Here is a 21,390-nt window from a genome sequence, read left to right on the forward strand (position 1 = left end):
GCTACCTGCACCTCTTCCAGAGAGATATCCGCATCCAACCTAGTACATTGCCCTTTGTCTAAAGAGGGGAGGGAAAAGGTTTAGATATAATTACATTTATCGAGGCTTCACTCACCTGGGGTTTAAAGCTAAATAACTGACTTCCAGATGTTTGTGTCTTCATGAATCCAAGCATATCATGTAAGGCGGTGGCCATAGAGTAAACCGCGAGATACACTTGGTGGGCATTACCGCCATGGAATAAGTGTTGGATATCAGTAATGTGTTCTGTGCCATTGCACTCATGAAGTGACCTTTTAAATAGATATTCAAAGTGATGATTTTTGCGTTTATCTACAGAAAAACAACCAAATTCATTTATCCACAGATCTTCAAGTAATTTGTCTTTTGGTTTCTTATGAGGTTGGAATTCATTAGCAAAGTTCTGAAATTCTGCAATACTTGTGGACTTGGCCCCAAAGGACAAACTACAATTAAATATTTCTGGGTGTTTACCAATGAGGGGAATGTTTGTTGCCCAAGTAGGGTCAAGGATGACTGTTCTGTCATCTATATAACCTCTTAGAAAATGTAAAAGGTCAACCTCAAAATCAAACAACGTCCCACAAAGTACAATGACGTTGAGAGGCATCTGTTTAAAAGAATCTGCCTGTTCATCCAGTTTTGTAATTTGGGAGGCGTGGCCATCAACTATTAATTCAAAATAAATACAAATTTTATAGATATTCATGACTCTCCTTAAAACCATGAACTCTTCTCTCCCACCGTCATCATCAGATCTAATAATTCCTATCCAGTTCCATCCAAAGTGCTTCAGCATTTGAGCCAAGTTCGAATAAATGACAAAATCGTTTCGTACCATCCGGAACAAGGTTGGGAAGACCCTCTTGTCTTTCAGTGTTGGACAGGTTGCACCATAACTGATCTATAAAACATGAATTGACAATGCTGCAAAGCAGCATGATACATAAAAACCTGGCTGGTCAAACATTACATTTCACTTTTCAGCAGATGTTTTTTTATAATCAGTGGGAACAATGGCACGTTGATCTCTAAACCCCATGATGGCTACCAGGCCACGAGAAGACATGCCGATAATCAATGATTTTTGTTAAAAATATAAAAAAATACATACAGAAGAACCAAAATTAAACTTAGACCTGCTCACAATCAGTGGCAGTGCATCCATAGTGGGCGCAGGAGCGCCGCCCCCTCTCATCTGCACCCGTCATTTAAGAATAGATATTGTCGCCGCTGCCATCCACTATTCACGTGTCCGGCCCCTTGTCGAGTGCCGGCCATCTGAATTACAGCGGTGGGGGGTGTTTTGGAAGTGCCTGATTAGAGCCATCTGCTCTAATAGGCTTCCAAATTGTTAAGCAGCGAGCGCACTGCTGTGCGTTCGCTGCTTACGTAGTGCTGTGATAGGGAATCGCTTCCCTAACACTGACCCGCCTGTCAGGCAATCAGGTGCACCGGGTATGGTTACCGGTGACCTGATTGGCTGAAGCGACATGAAGAGGACGGGAGAAGACATTGAGGACTCCGGAGGGAGTGTGGAGGATGGCGCTGACCCAAGAAAGGAAAGTGCCACGCGGTGGGAGCAAATTGGCTGAATTTGATGGGGCAAACTGGCAGCATCTGATGGGGCAACTGGCATTATTTGATGGGGCAAACTGGTGGCATTTGATGGGCAAACCGGCATCATTTGATGGGGCAAACTAGCATCATTTGATGGGGCAAACTGGTGGCATTTGATGGGGCAAACTGGCATTATTTGATGGGGCAAACTGGAGGCATTTGATGGGCAAACCGGCATCATTTGATGGGGCAAACTGGCATCATTTGATGGGGAAAACCAGCATCATTTGATGGGGCAAACTGGCATCATTTTATGGGGCAAACTGGCTGCATTTGGTTGGGCAAACCGGTATCATTTGATGGGGCAAACTGGAGGCATTTGATGGGGCAAACTGGCAGCATTTGATGAGGCAAACTGGCATTATTTGATGGGGAAAACTGGCATTATTTGATGGGCAAACCGGCATCATTTGATGGGGCAAACTGGCATCATTTGATGGGGAAAACCAGCATCATTTGATGGGGCAAACTGGCATCATTTTATGGGGCAAACTGGCTGCATTTGATTGGGCAAACCGGTATCATTTGATGGGGCAAACTGGAGGCATTTGATGGGGCAACTGGCGGCATTTGATGAGGCAAACTGGCATTATTTGATGGGGAAAACTGGAGGCATTTGATGGGCAAACCGGCATCATTTGATGGGGTAAACTAGCATCATTTGATGGGGCAAACTGGTGGCATTTGATGGGGCAAACTGGCATTATTTGATGGGGCAAACTGGAGGCATTTGATAGGCAAACCGGCCTCATTTTATGGGGCAAACTGGCATCATTTGATGGGGCAAATCAGCATCATTTGATGGGGCAAACTGGCATCATTTTATGGGGCAAACCGGCATCATTTGATGGGGCAAACTGGCTGCATTTGGTGGGGCAAACCGGTATCATTTGATGGGGCAAACTGGAGGCATTTGATGGGGCAAACTGGCGGCATTTGATGAGGCAAACTGGCATCATTTGATGGGGCAAACTGCCATCATTTGATGTGCAAACTGGCTACATTTGATGGGGCAAACTGCCATCATTTGATGTGCAAACTGGCTACATTTGATGGGACAAACCAGCATCATTTGATTGGGCAAACTGGTGGCATTTGATGGGGCAAACTGACAACATTTGATTTGGCAAACTGGCTACATTTGATGGAGCAAACCGGCATCATTTGATGGGGCAAACTGGTGGCATTTAATGGGGCAAACTGGCATTATTTGATGGGGCAATCTGGCTGCATTTGATGGGGCAAACTGGCGGCAATTGATGGGCACAGTGGCTGCGTTTGATGGGCACAGTGGCAGCAATTGATTATTTTTTTTGCGCCCCCCAAAAAAATTTGAGCACCAGCCGCCACTGCTCACAATATAAACTGTGTTTAAGTCAGCAAAAATTCTGAAATAAAAAAGTTTTTTACTCACCTGTACATACCGATATAAGCCCAATATCTGTGCTATAGATGTGGTGGTTGCAGAGCTCTGGTCTCCAATGAAGCCCAGTATTTTTTTACGTTCCCTGCAGGAGAAATTTGGGACCATCTTTCCCGGTCCGGATAAAATCTGCAATGTGTTTTTTATCGCCTTCCTGGTTTCCGCACAGGAGTCATACAGGTGATATCCAAGAGTAATATTTGGTAACATTGTAGGGTTCTTGTTAATTTCATCAATGGCAAAAAAGAAAGTCAACAGATCCTTATAAAAGTGTGGCTGAGGACTGCAAAACAAAACAGAAAACTGAGAAAGAAGGTTTATTTCCAGCACACTGTGAATTTTCTAAATAGAGCCCAGCAGAAGTTGTTTCCTTTCAGGTGATCTGTCTCTAATTGAAACTTCATATGCAGCCATTTTTGTCGTTTATTAGCAACTTAGAAGAATTGGTACATATTTGTCTTATGAGAGCTGAGAATTTATTTTTGTGTTCTCATATCACCACTGTTTTTTTTTTTTTTTTTTGCGATATCAGTAAAAAAAATACCAACATTTTTAAAAAAAAATTGGTTTTCTTAGTTACTATTATAAAATTTTGCAAATAAGTAATTTGTCTTCATAAAATTAGGCTAAAAACTACACTTCTACTATTCTTTGCTAAAAATAACCCGAATCGGTGTATATTATTTAGTCTGTGTGAAGTTTATAGAGTCTGCCAAATTTCTTAAGGCCCAAAAAATGCCAGGACAGTACAAATACTACCCAAATGAACATTCTTGGTGTTCTAGGGGCATAGATTACACATTTAATTTTCTGACTACCTAACACATTTTGAAGGCCCTGGAGCACCAAGACAATGAAAACACCCACACAATGACCATATTTTGGAACGCAAACACACCAATGTATATTCTATTAGGCATTGTCATTTCCCCCCCCCCAAGTTTTTGACATATGTTTAAGGAAAATAAAATGTATATTCCCTTAGGCATAATGGGCCAGATTCACGTAGATCAGCGGATCTTTAGATCCGCTCGATCTACCTGATTTAAGATCCGCTCCCGCAAGTTTGGGAGGCAAGTGGGTAATTCACAAACCACTTACCTCCAAACTTGCGGCGGCGGATCGCAAATCCCCCGGCGAAATTCAAATTCCGCGGCTAGGGGGAGTGTACTATTTAAATCAGGCGCGTTCCCGCGCCCGATTTAAATGCGCATGCGCCGTCCGCGAAATTTCCCGGCGTGCATTGCTCCCACTGACGTTGCTAGGACGTCAGTGGTTTCGACGCTTACGTAAACGACGTCCGTCCGTATTCGAGAACGACTTATGCAAACGACGTTAAAAAATTCAAATTCGACGCGGGAACGCCGGCTATACTTAACATTGGCTGCGCCTCATCGAAGCAGGGGTAAGTATACGCCGGGAAAGCCGCTACGGAAACGACGTAAGAACACTGCGTCGGGTCCGCGTACGTTCGTGAATTTGCGTATCTCGCTGATTTACATATTATTCAACGTAAATCAGCGGGAACGCCCCCGGCGCCATTTTCAAATTGAAAATAAGATCCGACAGTGTAACGCAGTGTAACACTGTCGGATCTTAGCCATATCTATGCGTAATTGATTCTATGAATCAGACGCATAGATAGGACCAATGTAAGTCAGAGATACGACGGCGTATCTGGAGATACACCGTCGTATCTCTTTGTGAATCTGGCCCAATGAGTCTTTTGAACATGTCGTTTTTCCCCCCAAGTTTTTGACATACGTTTAATGAAAATGAAATATATATTCTATTAGGCATAATGAGTCTTTTGAACATGTCATTTTTTCCCCCAAGTTTTTGACATAAGTTTAAAGAAAATGAAATGTATATTCTATTAGGCATAATGAGTTTTTTGAACGTGTCATTTTTTTCCCCAAGTTTCCCCAAGAAAACGTCTCTCTTTTTTTTAACAGAAAGTTGTCAATTTATAAGATAATTCTAACACACAGCATGGACATACCAAGAATTACACCCCAGAATACATTCTACTACTACTCCTGAGTATGGAAATACCACATGTGTCAGACTTTTTTTTACAGCCGAGCTGAACAAAGAGTACACAATAAATTACCTGTGGTTTTAGTAGAGTAGTTTGTCTGCAGAGAAGAGCATTGGTCCAGGCTGAAGGCAGGAATATGGTCCATAAACAGAGCGAGGTGGGGTTCACCGCTCCAGGGAAATCCCAAGTGCAATTGTGGATAAGTCCAGGTGGATGTGGGTGCTGGCAATGCACTAGGCAATGGAAAGTAGCAAAGGACGGATGGACGGCCTCACACCAAAGAACTCTTGAGCTGTCACACATGTCACACATGGCCATGAATAAGCACTAACCAAGTGTGAAACGCGTCGGCTGTTTTTGATTTCTGCTGTGTATTTGCGGTGTTTGCTTATGTTCCTTCAATAAAGTGTTCTTTGGTGTGCGGCCGTCCATCCGTCCTTTGCTACTTTCCATGGTCCATAAACAGGCCAGGGTCAGTATAAGCAGAAGGCTGGCCTTCAGGTAACAGGCATGAACATGGTCCATGAACAGTCCAGGGTCAGTAGAGGCAACAGGCAGAGATATGGTCATTATAGCCAAAGTACCTTTATCTACAACAGTTCACTGTCATCCACCTTGGCCCCCCCCCCCCTCACTATGCACAGAATCAGCCCCCGACCGCTACAACCCTGGCAGACAGACAATAGCAGAAGCCTCAAAAAACAGAGCCATGCTCTTGAGCATCTGTGGCAAAATACAAAGTAACAGGAAGATTTCAGCCAATATAAATGTGCCCTCCAAAAATACCATTCCTGTCTCCACGCTGCCAAACAGACTTACTTTATCACTCTCATTAACACCTTTTCACGCAGTCCCCGTCAACTCTTATCTACCTTTAACACTCTACTCCGTCCACCATTACCTCCACCCACTAATTTACTCAATGCCCAGGAGATTGCTAATAACTTAAAAAAAAAAAAGATTGAGACAATTTGTTTGGAGATCTCTTCCACTATGCAGATATCTCCTTTCTACACTTTCAATAAACTTTTTTGTAACCCCCCCACCTAACCTCCTGCCCGCTGGACCCCATTCCTTCTCAAATACTACGGTCACCCACTGACTCTATCCTACACTCTTTAACTCACATCTTCAACCTCTCCCTCTCTACTGGCATCTTACCCAACCCTCTGAAACATGCACTAGTCACTCCCATCCCAAAAAAGGCCTCACAGGACCCACCAATCTTAAAGCGGGAGTTCACCCATTTGTGTTTTTTTTCCTTTTTTTCCCCATAGCTGGATGCTCGTTTTGTCTAGGGGAATCGGCTATTTGTTTTAAAATATGAGCAGTACTTACCCGTTTTCGAGATGCATCTTCTCCGTCGCTTCCGGGTATGGGTCTTCGGGAGCGGGCGTTCCTTCTTGATTGACAGTCTTCCGAGAGGCTTCCGACGGTCGCATCCATCGCGTCACTAGTAGCCGAAAGAAGCCGAACGTCGGTGCGGCTCTATACTGCGCCTGCGCACCGACGTTCGGCTTCTTTCGGAAAATCGTGACGTGATGGATGCGACCGTCGGAAGCCTCTCGGAAGACTGTCAATCAAGAAGGAACGCCCAGTCCCGCAGCCCATACCCGGAAGCGACGGAGAAGATGCATCTCGTAAACCGTAAGTACGGATCATATTTTAAAACAACTAGCCGATTCCCCTAGACAAAACGAGCATTAATCTAAGGGGAAAATGTGTTCTCCATGGGTGAACCTCCGCTTTAACAACCTAAGACCCATCTCCATACTCTCTTTTGCCTCCAAACTCCTTGAACGTTTAGTCTACAACTGACTACAACCGAGCCGCCACCTCCTTGAGAATTACCTTCTTGATCCTCTTCAGTCTGGATTTCATCCACAGCACTCCACAGAAACTGCTCTCCTAAAGCTCACAAACGACTTAATAACCGCTAAAACCAATGGTCATTATTCTGTACGCTCACTCTTGGACCTCTCCGCTGTCTTTGATACAGTTTATAACCCCCTCCTCCTCAAAAAACGTGCTTGGTATCCATGGCTGTTCTCTCCATTGGTTCGAATCTTACCTAACTCACCGCACCTTCAGTGTCACTTACAACTCTACTTCCTCCTCTCCAACACCTCTTGTGCCTCCTACACACAGCCGTTTTTTCAGACGGGAATACTGACGGACCAAAAAAGAGAGCAGGATCTCTTTTTTACCGTCAGGAAAAAATCCTGGCGGGAAAACCATTCGTCTGTATGCTTTTCCGAGGGGAAAAAAACGTGCATGTTCGGAAACAATTCAACGCATGCTCAGAAGCATTTAACTTAATTTTCTTGGTGCATCGTAGTCTTTTTTGTCACCGCGTTCTTTGCAGTCAAATGTTCACCAGACTTTTGTGTGACCGTTTGTATGCAAGGCGGGCTTGAGAGGAATTCCGTTGGGAAAACCATTGGTTTGTTATCAGATGGGAAAACCGGTCATGTGTACAGGGCATTACTATTGGTGTCCCCCAAGGTTCTGTCCTTGGACCTCTACTATTCTCAATCTACACATCCTCCCTGGGTCACAACCATTTATATGCTGATGACACCCAAATCTATCTCTCTACCCCTCAGCCCACCCCATCAGTCTCCTCACACATCAGTAATTTACTAACAGACATATCAGCCTGAATGTCACACCACTTCCTCAAACTGAATCTATCTAAAACCTGAGCTCATAATATTTCCTCCCCCACGATCTCTATCAAGATCAATGGCACAACTTTCAGTCCGTCCCTGCATGCCAGGGTGCTAGGGGTAACCCTAGACACTGAACTGTCCTTTCAGGCCCACATCCAATCCCTGTCCAAATCATGCTGCCTTAGCCTCTGCATAATTTCTAGAATACGCTAGAGTAAGATAGTCAACCCCTTATCAGCTTAAAGGTGTAAGTCAATGACAAAAATAGTAAATAGAGATAGGCTGAACACCCCCTGTTCGCAGCCGAACAACGAACCCTATTAAAAAATATGGGACCCAAACTTGAAAAATCCAAAGGGCCCATTTTGAAGGTTTATATGCAAGTTATTAGGTATACAGTACAAAGGGTATGGGGGGGGGGGGGGTCTAGGTCCTGATCTGGGGGACATGCATCAATGCAAAAAAGTTTGTAAAGAAAGATTATCTTTAAATGAGCAGTGATTTTATAAAGCTTAAAGCATTCGTAAATTTGAAAATCTGAAAATTCAAAAAAATAACTAACTAACTAACAATAACTAACTATTAAATTAAACTATTTGGCCAGTACACATGTCTAGTTTAATAGTTAGTTATTATTAGTTCGTTATTTCTTTTTAATTTTCGGATTTTCAAATTTACCAATGACCCGAAGAATTGAAGTAAAAAAAAAGACGAATGAGATGAAAACTAAGAGCTAGATTCAGGTAGCTCGGCGTATCGTTGAGCGGGCGTAGCGCATCTCATATGCGCTACGCCGACGTAACTCTGAGAGGCAAGAGCAGTATTCACAAAGCACTTGCTCCCTAAGTTACGGCGGCGTAGCGTAAATGGGCGGGCGTAAGCCCGCCTAATTCAAATTTGGAAGGTAGTGGGCTTCTTGTATTCAAATTAACCGTGACCCCATGTAAATTAATGGCCGAACGAACGGCGCATGCGCACGCATGCTCACAATCACGTCGCATATACTCCCTAGGAAACGACGGCTCAATGCGTACGACGTGAACGTAACCTACGCCAAGCCCCATTCACGTACGACTTACGTAAACAACGTAAAATACGAAGGCTGTTCCGACGTCCATACCCTACTTTAGGTGGGATAACTTTATGTCGGACGTACGCCTTACGTAAACGGTGTAGCTTACTGCGACGGCCGCAAGTACGTTCGTGAATCGGCGTATCTAGGTCAATTACATATTCAACGCATAAATCAATGGAAGCGCCCCTAGCGGCCAGCGTAAATATGCACCCAAGATACGACGGCGTAGGAGACTTACATCGGTCGGATGGAGCCCGAATTCAGGCGTATCTGGTTTAAAGAATACGGCGCATAGATACGATTGCCCATCTGTGGACTAAGAAGATACGTCGGCGTAAGTCCTACGTGAATCTACCTCTAACACATTTTTGGCCAGTGCACATGTCTAATGATCAGTGCTAAAAAATATGATCTCTCAATACACAAATGACACTGGCAGGGAAGGGGTTAACATCTAGGGGCGATCAAAGGGTTAAATGTGTTCCTAGGGGGTGCTTACTAACTGTGTGGAGAAGGTGCTACTGTGGGAATGCAGAGATCCATGTCCCTGCTTGGCAGAAGCACAGGATCACAGAATGATGATCTGTCTTGTTTACATAGGCAGACCGCCTCTCTGCCCCTGTCTCCCGAACGATCGGTGGGCATCGGCGGACATTACGTCCACCGGACCCACTGATTGGCTCCTCGCTGTGTCCAATCACAGTGAGAGGGGGGCGCCAGTGGCACACTTGCACGTCCCAGACCAGGAAGTACAGAATTCCTTGTACAAGTACAGGATGCTGCCCTGCCACAGTACATTTCCATGGAGCGTCGTCGGCACTTAATTTTAAAATGGAATTCTTAACGTATCACAAGATGAAGATATCCGCCTATGAAAAGAAAAAGCGATCACCTAAACCCTCAAGATTTTGATGGCCTGGTCATTAAGGGGGGGGGGGGGGGGTAAACCTTCCGGGGCTGAAGTGGTTAATGAAAGCTGCAGATTTATAGAGATTGAAAATTACTTTTGACATCAACATGTTGAAGCTTCTATGAGATTTTAGTGATTGGGATCACGTCTATTTTTAATATCAGGTTACGTCTGATCGCTTTCCTGGGTGAAGTGAACCCTCCTATCGTTTTTTGGCCAAGGAAGCTGCCATCTTGGCCTCTGTTTAATCTGCAACTGCCATGATGCTGCACATGTGATAAGTTATGAAACCAGCCATTGGATTGTTTGACAGTTTGGTTGAGAGCACAAGCAAATTGACAGCTAGCATTTCCGGCATGCCGGGAATGTTAACTGTTTTTTTAAACTATCAGACCGATGGGTTTACTTCCGCTTTAAAAAGCAAAGGTGTCCGCGTCGATTGGGATGACACCGGCGCGGTCTTCACCCTGCCCAGGAATACACTGTGTGTTCAAAGACAAAGCCGGGATGAATGCTGAGGATACAATGGAAGAGATGAAACTAGAGCAATGCCGTGTTAGACTTCACACACCGGAAAGCAATCAGACGTAACCTGATATTAAAAATAGGCGTGACCCCAATCACTAAAATCTCACAGAAGCTTCAACATGTTATTGTCAAAAGTCGTTTTCAGTCTTTTGTATATCTGCCGCTTTCATTAAACTAAAGCCTGGTGATCAGGGCCGCTGATAGGGGGGGACCACCAGTCCTCCTGTAGGGGGCCCGGGCACACAGGGGGGCCCAAACACCAGAGGGGAGGAGGGGCAATTACAGGATGCCCTGCGCGGCTCTCGGCAGCAAGTGAAAAGCCTCCTGCCGACTTTTAACTGTTGCAGGGAGAGACACAGACACAACTGCTGGCTTCCTTGTCCTGTTAAAAAATGAATAAAAAAATAACTCTGTATTGTTTTAATCCATTGTAAAAAAAATAAAAAAAAAATTAAAATTGTATAAAAATAATTAGTAAAAATTGTAAAATAAAATACATTTATTTAAAAAAAAAATATATAAAATGTTTTTGTTCAAAAATGTTGAAAACTATTTTAAAAAAGGGCTAATTCACACAGTTTCTCTGTTATCTGTGTGTCCGCAAAGAATGATTTTAGTATATTTATTGTGATTTTTTTTATATATATATTATTGAGGGGGGCCCTGCCAGGTAGGCTGTACCGGGCCCCGTGATTTCTAACAGCAGCCCTGCTGGTGATCCCGCCATAGAGGTCCTTGCTCAGGGTGTTATAGGGTGGTAAAGCTCTGTCCCCATCTCCTAATTGCTTCCTTGTGTTGTCACCTCTGCCAAAGCTTTTAATGGAGATCACAAGTGTCCCTTACACCACACATTACACAATGCCGTGGTCACCATCAGGAAGCACCCTGAGAAATACCATGCAGCCATTGTTAGAGTGTACAGTATGTAGACATGATATGGTTGCAAAGGGATTGCTTGAGATCAGAATTAGGCCCCCATACACACTATTACATTTTCTGCAGATTTTTGTCTTCAGATTTACCAAAACCATCTAATATGAGGTCAAACCTTGAGGGCCAGATTCTCGTAGGTGCGCGCATCTTTGTGCGGGCGTAACGTATCCTATTTACGCTACGCCTCCGCAACTTAGACGGGCAAGTGCAGTATTCTCAAAGCACTTGCTCCGTAAGTTGCGGTGGTGTGGCGTAAATAGGCCGGCATAAGCGCGCCTAATTCAAATGTGGAAGATGTGGGCATGTGTTATGTAAATGTTATGTGACCCCACGTAAATGACGCTTTTTACGAACGGCGCATGCGCCGTCCGTGGACATATGCCAGTGTGTATTGCTCCAAAGTACGCCGCAAGGACGTATTGGTTTCGACGTGAACGTAAATTACGTCCAGCCCCATTCACGGACGACTTACGCAAATGACGTAAAATTTTCAAAATTTGACGCGGGAACGACGTTCATACTTAACATTGGTGCGCCGCATGTACGCCTCATATAGCAGGGGTAACTTTACGCCGGGAAAAGCCTAACGTAAACGGCGTATCTGTACTGTGTCAGCCGGGCGTACGTTCGTGAATTCGCGTATCTAGCTGATTTACATATTTCTAGGCGTAAATCGGCGCACACGCCCCTAGCAGCCAGCGTAAATATGCAGTTAAGATCCGACGGCGTAAGGGACTTACGCCGGTCGGATCTAATAGAAATCTATGCGTAACTGATTCTAAGAATCAGGCGCATAAATACGACGGCTCAGACTCAGAGATATGACGGCATATCTGTAGATACGCCGTCGTATCTCCTTTGAGAATCCGGGCCTAAGAGTTTCAGTTTATAATAGGCCCTTTTACTACATGGTTTTGGTAAATTTTAGGACAACGGGTGAGAAAAAAAAGTGAAAACAAGGGTTTGAGTTTTGGAAAAGGGCACTTACCGGTGACACACTGTGATTCTGTTAAATTTTACATGTATTTGAAGTGTTCCAACATTAATAAAAAGTATATAAAAAAAAGATATACTCACTTTAAGCACAGCATCATAAAAAAAGTTTTGGTAAGAGGTAGCAAATCATAGGCAATTCCCTTTAAATGGCTATTGACGGTGAAGACCCCTCCGATGATGACGTCTCCATCCTGATAATACTCGTAGTCTTCATGTACGGCGGCTGCCACCGGCACGTTGGTTGGTGCCGCTCCTGGGTTCTCGGCGGTACAAGGCGTCACACACAGGAGGAGCACACACAATTCTCCAATCGGTGTATGAGATGTCAGTAGAAATCTACACAACACACCAGCAAGGAGATGAAGGGAGGTCACTACAACCCGGTATAACATTATCTGGGGACACACAAGGCTACAGATCATGTCTGTCTATGGAATAAACCTGCGTCCTCTTATCTTATATAGAGTGCCGTGTAAGACAAGACAAAGGGCCCCGCATTTAGAAACAGTTATATAAAACGATTTAATTTTCGATAACATTTTCTGTTAATATCATATTTTTATTTTATTTTTGAACAGCAGAAAGAGAAGAGACAAACATTTGTAATTGAGTCTTTTTTTAAATGTTATCAGCAGGCATTAAAGTTACACTATACTATCAAAAGTATTGGGACGCCTGTCTTTACATGAACTTTAATGACATCCCAGTCTTAGTCGGTAGGGTTCAACCTTTGCAGCTATAACTGCTTCTAGACATGTGCGGTATGTTTCGTTCAGAATTTAATATTTTCGAAAAAAAAAATCGTTATTTAACCACTTGTATACCAGGCCTATTTTGGCACTTCTCTCCTTCATGTAAAAATCTAATTTTTTTTGCTAAAAAATTAATCAGAACCGCCAAACATTATATATATTTTTTTTAGCAGACACCCTCGGGAATAAAATGGCGGTCATTGCAACTTTTTTTCTCACACGGTATTTGTGCAATAATTTTTCAATTGCGTTTTTTTGGGGAAAAAAACGGTTTCATGAATTAAAAAATAACAAAACAGTAAAGTTAGCCCAATTTTTTTGTATAATGTGAAAGATGATGTTACGACGAGTAAATAGATACCTAACATGTCACGCTTTAAAATTGCGCACACTCATGGAATGGCGCCAAACTTCGGTACTTAAAAATCTCCATAGGTGACGCTTTAACATTTTTTACAGGTTACTATTTTCGAGTTACAGAGGAGGTCTAGAATTGTTGTCATAACGTCGTGCCCGGGCCTCCGACGGTCATAGAGATGACTGGTGACCATCTGGACCATCTGATTTTTTTTGAATCAGATCACATCCTAGATATCTCCATCGACGTCTAAAAGCATTGCTGGTATCATTAGAGACCCTGGGCCGAGTAGCTGAAGCGTTCATTGAATTTTCCAGAAAGATCGCAATGCGATTATTCGGCAAACGCAATATCGCGCGATTATTTTCCTCGCCCCGATCTTCCGCATCAGAGCGATTTTTACAGTTTCATTTTTAAAACAGATCACATCCTAGTGATCTCCATAGACGTCTGAAAGCATTGCTGGTATGATTAGAGCCATTGGGCCGAGTAGCTGAAGCGATCATTTTATATTGCCGAATAATCGCAATGCGAATATTCGGCAATAGGAATATTGCGCGATTATTTGCTCCGCCCTTTTGCATCAGAGCCAATCAGAGTTCTCCTTCCACACTCGTCACAGGTTAGCAACCAATAGGAACCTGCCTGCATGGACATTATATAAGCTCACTCCCAGCACCATTTCATTGCAGATTCAGAAGCTTGCTATAGAGTGTGGAGGCTGTTTCTGTGTTCCTGGTTTCCTGGTTTCCTGTGTCTTTGTTCTTGATTGATTTAGATCATCACCAGCATTGCTATTTAGTGATTCCAGTGGATCTTTTCCAGTATATCAACTGCTTTTTTCAAAGCAATAGACCCAAGAGCTTTTTTCAAAGCTACGTTTTGTGCTGTTTTGTGCTGTTTTTTTCATTTGTGTTACTGTTTGATCCTGCAATCCTCCCTGTTCAGTTATATTTGCAAGAGATTTCAGAACACATATTGATCTGAGCTTTATAAAAGAGCTTTTCTAAAAGCTAAGTTTTGTTCATCTTGTGTTACTGTCAGATCTTGCAGGTTCACTGTTCAGTGATATTTGATAGGCATCTCAGTTCAAATTTTGTTTAGTTTTCCCTAAAGAGCTTTTATAAAAGCTAAGTTTTGTGTTCAGTTTAGTTAAATTTTGTGTAGTAAGTGTACACACTGTTAGTGTACATTTATTTCATCTAGCTTAGCTTAGTGTGTGTTTAGTGTCTGTGTTTTGTGTTTAAAAAAAAAAAAAAAAAAAAAAGTTAGTGTTTGTTTAGTGCTTTTTTTTTTTTTCTTTAATTTTGTAGTCCTTGTCTGGTGTACTACTTTTCTTATAGTTTAGTAGCTGTCTGTGTACGTCTTTGTCTGCGTGCCTGTCTTGTAAAAAAAACACAAAAACACATTTTGTTCACATTTTCCCCCCCAATAAAGTTTAACCCCCCCACACACATATCAGCAATTATGAGCGGCATCCGTGGCCGTGGCAGTAGGGGTAGGGGAGTTACTCCCAGTGCTGGATCGCTGCCAGCACGGGGTACCTCTCGTGCCCCTACTAGTGGTAGAGGATCGGGTGCAAGGGGAGTACGCCTGATCCGGGAGTTCTTCCCATCGGGCAGCCGCCCGATATTGCCATCTCAGGCTCAAGTAGTGGTGGACTACATGGGGCACAGCAGTGCCACTGAGTCGTCGGTCCCGACTCACAGTAGTACCACCATTACACCGTTGCCTGTACTACCCCCCCCCCAGCCCCCAAGAGTCCAGCATCTTACTGTTCGACAGCGACAGTGATAGGGATCTCTTGGGGGAGGCCATGCATCAGGCAGACCTCCAGCTCTGTCCTGATGGTCAGGACCTTTTTGAAGGGATGGATGAGGAGGATGGGATACCTGCTGGCAGTATCCCAGAGACATCCCTTCAAACTGGTGCTGCTGTTTTGGTGCAGGAAACAGCAGCACCTAGTCAGACCCAGGCGTGGGTGAGGGGACAGCGGAGCCAGGCTAGAGGCTCCATGTCACGTGGTTCCCTCAGACCAACACATCTCAGCCCTTGGTCTGACATCTCTGGGGGCGAAGAGGGTGACCCATCATGGTTGCCATCTGACGCGTCGGCTCACTACGTCAGTGACGACGGGGAAGGTAGGCACCCTGGTGAAACGGTGCGCCAGGTCACCACCAGGGAGACCATCGTCAGGGTCTCCACTGGTGATGGCAGCAGGAGGTGTCAGGAGGAGGAGCAGCAGCAGCAGCAGCAGCAGCAGGCAGCTCCACCTGTGCGCACCGAATCCCAGCAGGTGCAAGTAAGCGTCACCCCATCTGACAGGAGGGCGGTGCTGAAGTCACCTGTCTGGAATTTCTTTACCCTGGTGGCAGACAACCCTACCGTGGCCATCTGCCGGATTTGTAAAGTGAGGGTGAAGAGAGGGAAGTGTTTGGCTCGGGTGGGTACCACAGCCCTGAACCAGCACCTCAGGATAAACCACTGGGCGTTGTATGAGGAGATGAAGCGTGGTGGTGGTAGCAGCGCCACCACCACAAGTGAGCAGGGTACAGCAGCCCCTGCCACATCTTCATCTGTTTCCAGCAGGTCATGCCCCCCCGCTCCCTCTAGTAGAGGTACTGGTACCGGCAGCCAGACCTCTACTTCCACAGCACCCTCCACGTCTGTGTCCCGCACTGCCGTCCGGCGCCAGGCGTCGATTTCAGACGCCTTTGACCGCACCACTCCCTTCCCCCCTGGAGACCGACGTGTGCGTTCCCTCAATGGGCTCCTGGCAAGGGTTATTGCCCAACATCTGCTGCCCTTCAACATAGTTGACAGCAACCCCTTCAGGCAGATGTTGGAGCAGGCCCAACCCCAATGGCGTGTCCCCAGCCGCCATTTCTTTGCCAGGACTGGTGTCCCTGCCCTACACCAGCACATTGTTCAGAATGTAACCCTGTCGCTGGATCACGCTGTCAGCGACAGGGTTCATCTGACAATGGATGGCTGGACCAGCAGGCATGGGCAGGGACGCTACATCAGCTTCACGGCCCATTGGGTTTCCCTCCGAGGCGTCGGTGAGGGATCGTCGGCAACCGATCTTGTGGTGCCGCCCCGGGGTGTCCAGGGGAGAACTGCTGGTCTCCCTCAAGCCACTGTCTCCGCAGCTGCTGAGCCTCCCAGCAAGCGCCCCCGTAGCTACTCAAGTGTGGGGCACGTGCGCTGTCAGGCCGTGCTCCAGCTTGTTAGTTTAGGGGACCGGAGACACACTGCAGAAGAAGTGCTGAAAGCACTTCAAGCTCAGGTCCAGAAGTGGCTGACACCCCGAAGGCTCCAGCCAGGTATGGTTGTCTGCGATAACGGCAGCAACCTACTCGCCGCCCTCCATGCTGGCAGTCTGACGCACGTGCCCTGTCTGGCACATGTCCTCAACCTGGTGGTGCAGAAGTTCCTGCGCACTTATCCAGGGTTGAGTGACATTGTGGCAAAGGCGCGTAGGATTGCCAGCCACTTCAGGCGCTCCCCAACCGCTACCGCGTCCCTGTCCAAATTGCAGCGGAAGTACAATCTGCCCCTTCACAGGCTGATTGTGGACAGTGTGACGCGGTGGAACTCCACCCTCCACATGCTGAAGAGGTTGTGGGAGCAGCAAAGGGCGGTGAGGGAGTACCTGATGGAACTAGGCACTCAGAGGGCTTCACCACAACTCCCTTTCATCGCCTGTGCGCAGTGGGGGCAGATAAACCAGGTCTGCCAAGTGTTGTCCTCCTTCGAGCAGGCGACCAAGATGGTCAGCAGTGAGCAAATTGGCCTCAATAGCGTGCTGCCAATACTGTTCATGCTGGAGAGGACACTAGATCGCCTGCTCGAGGCTGGGGAGAGTGCCTTGGTGGAGCAGGAGGAGTCAGCAATGCTCCACCGAGACCAGGGCCAGGACCAGGAGGAGGAGGAGGAGGAGGAGGAGGATGATGATGAAGAGGAGGAGGAGGTGGTTGCTGGTGTCGTCCCGGAGTCAGGGCCTGGTCAGGAGGGAGAGCCGGTGTTGGGGGCACCGATAGTCCGGGGGTTGGGCATGTCTGAGTTTGACCAGCAGAGCCTCAGGGAAGAAGAGTCGCACCTCATTAACCTGGCCAGCATTGAGGAGTCACAGCGGGCTGTGCTCTTCCCCATGGCTGCCCACATGCTCAGATGCCTCAGGAGGGACCCCCGGGTTAAGACCATCAAGACGAGGGATGATTTCTGGATGGCCACCCTTTTGGATCCCAGGTGCAAGGGGAAACTGGAGCAGTTCATCCCAGCCAGCCGGAGGCAGCACCGGATGGAGGAACTGCAGGCAGCCATTGTCAGACGGTTGGAGCAGGCAACTCCCCGGCCTCCAGTTGTCCCCCCTCATCTCACCCAGCAGGTGGCTGCACCCAGCTGCAGCCGAGCAGGGGACCTAATGGAAGAGATGAGGATGTTCTTCCAAACCGAGCGACCCAGTACCACCACCAGCAGCAGCAGCAGCAGTCACCACCAGCGGCTGGCCCACATGGTGGCAGACTACATGGCGTCCGTCGGTGCTTCTGACAGTATGAGCACCGACGACCCCATGGAGTACTGGGTTGCCAGATTGGACACCTGCCGCGAGCTCGCTCAGTATGCGCTGGAGTTATTGTCTTGCCCCCCCTCCAGCGTACTATCTGAGCGGACATTCAGCGCGGCAGGTGGGGTGGTCACGGACAAGAGGACCCGTCTGTCCACAGAGTCCGTGGACAGACTCACATTCATAAAGATGAATGAGTCCTGGATCGGCGGTGACTTTCTGGCACCCGTCGTCGGTTCAGGGCGCTGAAGGGTCCCTTGCCATGCATTCCCTGATGAAGCCCCGGACCTGATGTATTTACAGTGCTGAATATAACTATTTCAACATCAGAGAAAATCAATGTTAATATTTGGTACAGTAGGCTTTCTTTGCAATTACAGCGGTCAAAAATTTCTTGTAGTTTTACACCAGCTTTGCACACACTGGAGGAGGGATTTTGGCCCACTCCTCCACACAGATCTTCTCTACATCAGTCATGTTTCTGGGCTATCGCTGAGAAACACGGAGTTTGAGCTCCCTCCAAAGATTCTCTATTGGGTTTAGGTCTGGAGACTGGCTAGGCCACGCCAGAACCTTGATATGCTCCTTACAGAGCCAATCCTTGGTTATCCTGGCTGTGTGCTTTGGGTCATTCTCATGTTGGAAGACCCAGCCTCGACCCATCTTCAAAGCTCTAACTCAGGGAAGGAGGTTGTTGCCCAAAATCTTGCAATACATGGCCCCGGTCATCCTCTCCTTAATACAGTGCAGTCACCCTGTCCCATGTGCAGAAAAACACCACCAAAGCATGATGCTACCACCCCCATGCTTCACATTAGGGATGGCGTTCTTGGCATGGTACTCATCATTATTCTTCCTCCGAACACGGTTAGTGAAATTATGATCAAAAAATTATATTATAGTCTCATCTGACCACATGATTTTCTCCCATGACTCCTTTGGATCAGTCAAGACAATTATGTCAGCAGTTATTTCACACCCTATATACTCTTATTAAGACTGCTGTACATCATGGCAACTCCTGCCCATGTGATATGACTCTGTATCAACTACTACTGTTAATACTACTACTGCTGCTTCTGCTGCTGCTGCTGCCCAGTCAAGACACCTATGTCAGCAGTTATTTGACACTCTATATACTCCTATTCCTACTGCTGTTCATCATGGCACCTCCTGCCCATGTGATATGACTCTGTATCAACTACTACTGTTAATACTACTGCTGCTTCTGCTGCTGCTGCCCAGTCAAGACACCTATGTCAGCAGTTATTTGACACTCTATATACTCCTATTCCTACTGCTGTTCATGATGGCACCTCCTGCCCATGTGATATGACTCTGTATCAACTACTACTGTTAATACTACTGCTGCTGCTTCTGCTGCTGCTGCTGCCCAGTCAAGACACCTATGTCAGCAGTTATTTGACACTCTATATACTCCTATTCCTACTGCTGTTCATGATGGCACCTCCTGCCCATGTGATATGACTCTGTATCAACTACTACTGTTAATACTACTGCTGCTTCTGCTGCTGCTGCCCAGTCAAGACACCTATGTCAGCAGTTATTTGACACTCTATATACTCCTATTCCTACTGCTGTTCATCATGGCACCTCCTGCCCATGTGATATGACTCTGTATCAACTACTACTGTTAATACTACTGCTGCTGCTTCTGCTGCTGCTGCTGCCCAGTCAAGACACCTATGTCAGCAGTTATTTGACACTCTATATACTCCTATTCCTACTGCTGTTCATGATGGCACCTCCTGCCCATGTGATATGACTCTGTATCAACTACTACTGTTAATACTACTGCTGCTTCTGCTGCTGCTGCCCAGTCAATACACCTATGTCAGCAGTTATTTGACACTCTATATACTCCTATTCCTACTGCTGTTCATGATGGCACCTCCTGCCCATGTGATATGACTCTGTATCAACTACTACTGTTAATACTACTGCTGCTTCTGCTGCTGCTGCCCAGTCAAGACACCTATGTCAGCAGTTATTTGACACTCTATATACTCCTATTCCTACTGCTGTTCATGATGGCACCTCCTGCCCATGTGATATGACTCTGTATCAACTACTACTGTTAATACTACTGCTGCTGCTTCTGCTGCTGCTGCTGCCCAGTCAAGACACCTATGTCAGCAGTTATTTGACACTCTATATACTCCTATTCCTACTGCTGTTCATGATGGCACCTCCTGCCCATGTGATATGACTCTGTATCAACTACTACTGTTAATACTACTGCTGCTTCTGCTGCTGCTGCCCAGTCAAGACACCTATGTCAGCAGTTATTTGACACTCTATATACTCCTATTCCTACTGCTGTTCATGATGGCACCTCCTGCCCATGTGATATGACTCTGTATCAACTACTACTGTTAATACTACTGCTGCTGCTTCTGCTGCTGCTGCTGCCCAGTCAAGACACCTATGTCAGCAGTTATTTGACACTCTATATACTCCTATTCCTACTGCTGTTCATGATGGCACCTCCTGCCCATGTGATATGACTCTGTATCAACTACTACTGTTAATACTACTGCTGCTTCTGCTGCTGCTGCCCAGTCAAGACACCTATGTCAGCAGTTATTTGACACTCTATATACTCCTATTCCTACTGCTGTTCATCATGGCACCTCCTGCCCATGTGATATGACTCTGTATCAACTACTACTGTTAATACTACTGCTGCTGCTTCTGCTGCTGCTGCTGCCCAGTCAAGACACCTATGTCAGCAGTTATTTGACACTCTATATACTCCTATTCCTACTGCTGTTCATGATGGCACCTCCTGCCCATGTGATATGACTCTGTATCAACTACTACTGTTAATACTACTGCTGCTTCTGCTGCTGCTGCCCAGTCAAGACACCTATGTCAGCAGTTATTTGACACTCTATATACTCCTATTCCTACTGCTGTTCATGATGGCACCTCCTGCCCATGTGATATGACTCTGTATCAACTACTACTGTTAATACTACTGCTGCTGCTTCTGCTGCTGCTGCTGCCCAGTCAAGACACCTATGTCAGCAGTTATTTGACACTCTATATACTCCTATTCCTACTGCTGTTCATGATGGCACCTCCTGCCCATGTGATATGACTCTGTATCAACTACTACTGTTAATACTACTGCTGCTTCTGCTGCTGCTGCCCAGTCAAGACACCTATGTCAGCAGTTATTTGACACTCTATATACTCCTATTCCTACTGCTGTTCATCATGGCACCTCCTGCCCATGTGATATGACTCTGTATCAACTACTACTGTTAATACTACTGCTGCTGCTTCTGCTGCTGCTGCTGCCCAGTCAAGACACCTATGTCAGCAGTTATTTGACACTCTATATACTCCTATTCCTACTGCTGTTCATGATGGCACCTCCTGCCCATGTGATATGACTCTGTATCAACTACTACTGTTAATACTACTGCTGCTTCTGCTGCTGCTGCCCAGTCAATACACCTATG

At 46.0% G+C, this 21,390-nt stretch overlaps 1 protein-coding gene across 1 annotated transcript; it reads right to left on the minus strand.

The window, feature by feature from the left end:
* Nucleotide 1: 1 nt before the first annotated feature.
* LOC120917408 (vomeronasal type-2 receptor 1-like) lies at nt 2-12,611 on the minus strand. The gene is made up of 4 exons (XM_040328683.1): nt 12,301-12,611; nt 3,056-3,347; nt 116-925; nt 2-58 (listed from the first exon to the last, which is right to left on the minus strand). The coding sequence occupies exons 1-4, from the start codon at nt 12,609-12,611 to the stop codon at nt 2-4; spliced, it is 1,470 nt and encodes a 489-aa protein (XP_040184617.1).
* Nucleotides 12,612-21,390: the final 8,779 nt, after the last annotated feature.

This window comes from Rana temporaria, chromosome 11 (assembly GCF_905171775.1).
Source record: "Rana temporaria chromosome 11, aRanTem1.1, whole genome shotgun sequence".
In the NCBI taxonomy this organism is placed as follows: domain Eukaryota; kingdom Metazoa; phylum Chordata; class Amphibia; order Anura; family Ranidae; genus Rana; species Rana temporaria.

Bases quoted from the DNA above. Each gene is read 5' to 3' on its own strand.
- LOC120917408 (XM_040328683.1), bottom strand. From the start codon at position 12,611: ATGTTATACCGGGTTGTAGTGACCTCCCTTCATCTCCTTGCTGGTGTG. The intron at 3,348-12,300 runs GTGAGTATATCT...TTTGTTTTGCAG, and splicing joins TTTATGATGCTGTGCTTAAA to TCCTCAGCCACACTTTTATA. The intron at 59-115 runs GTGAGTGAAGCC...TCCCCTCTTTAG, and splicing joins TATTTAGCTTTAAACCCCAG to ACAAAGGGCAATGTACTAGG.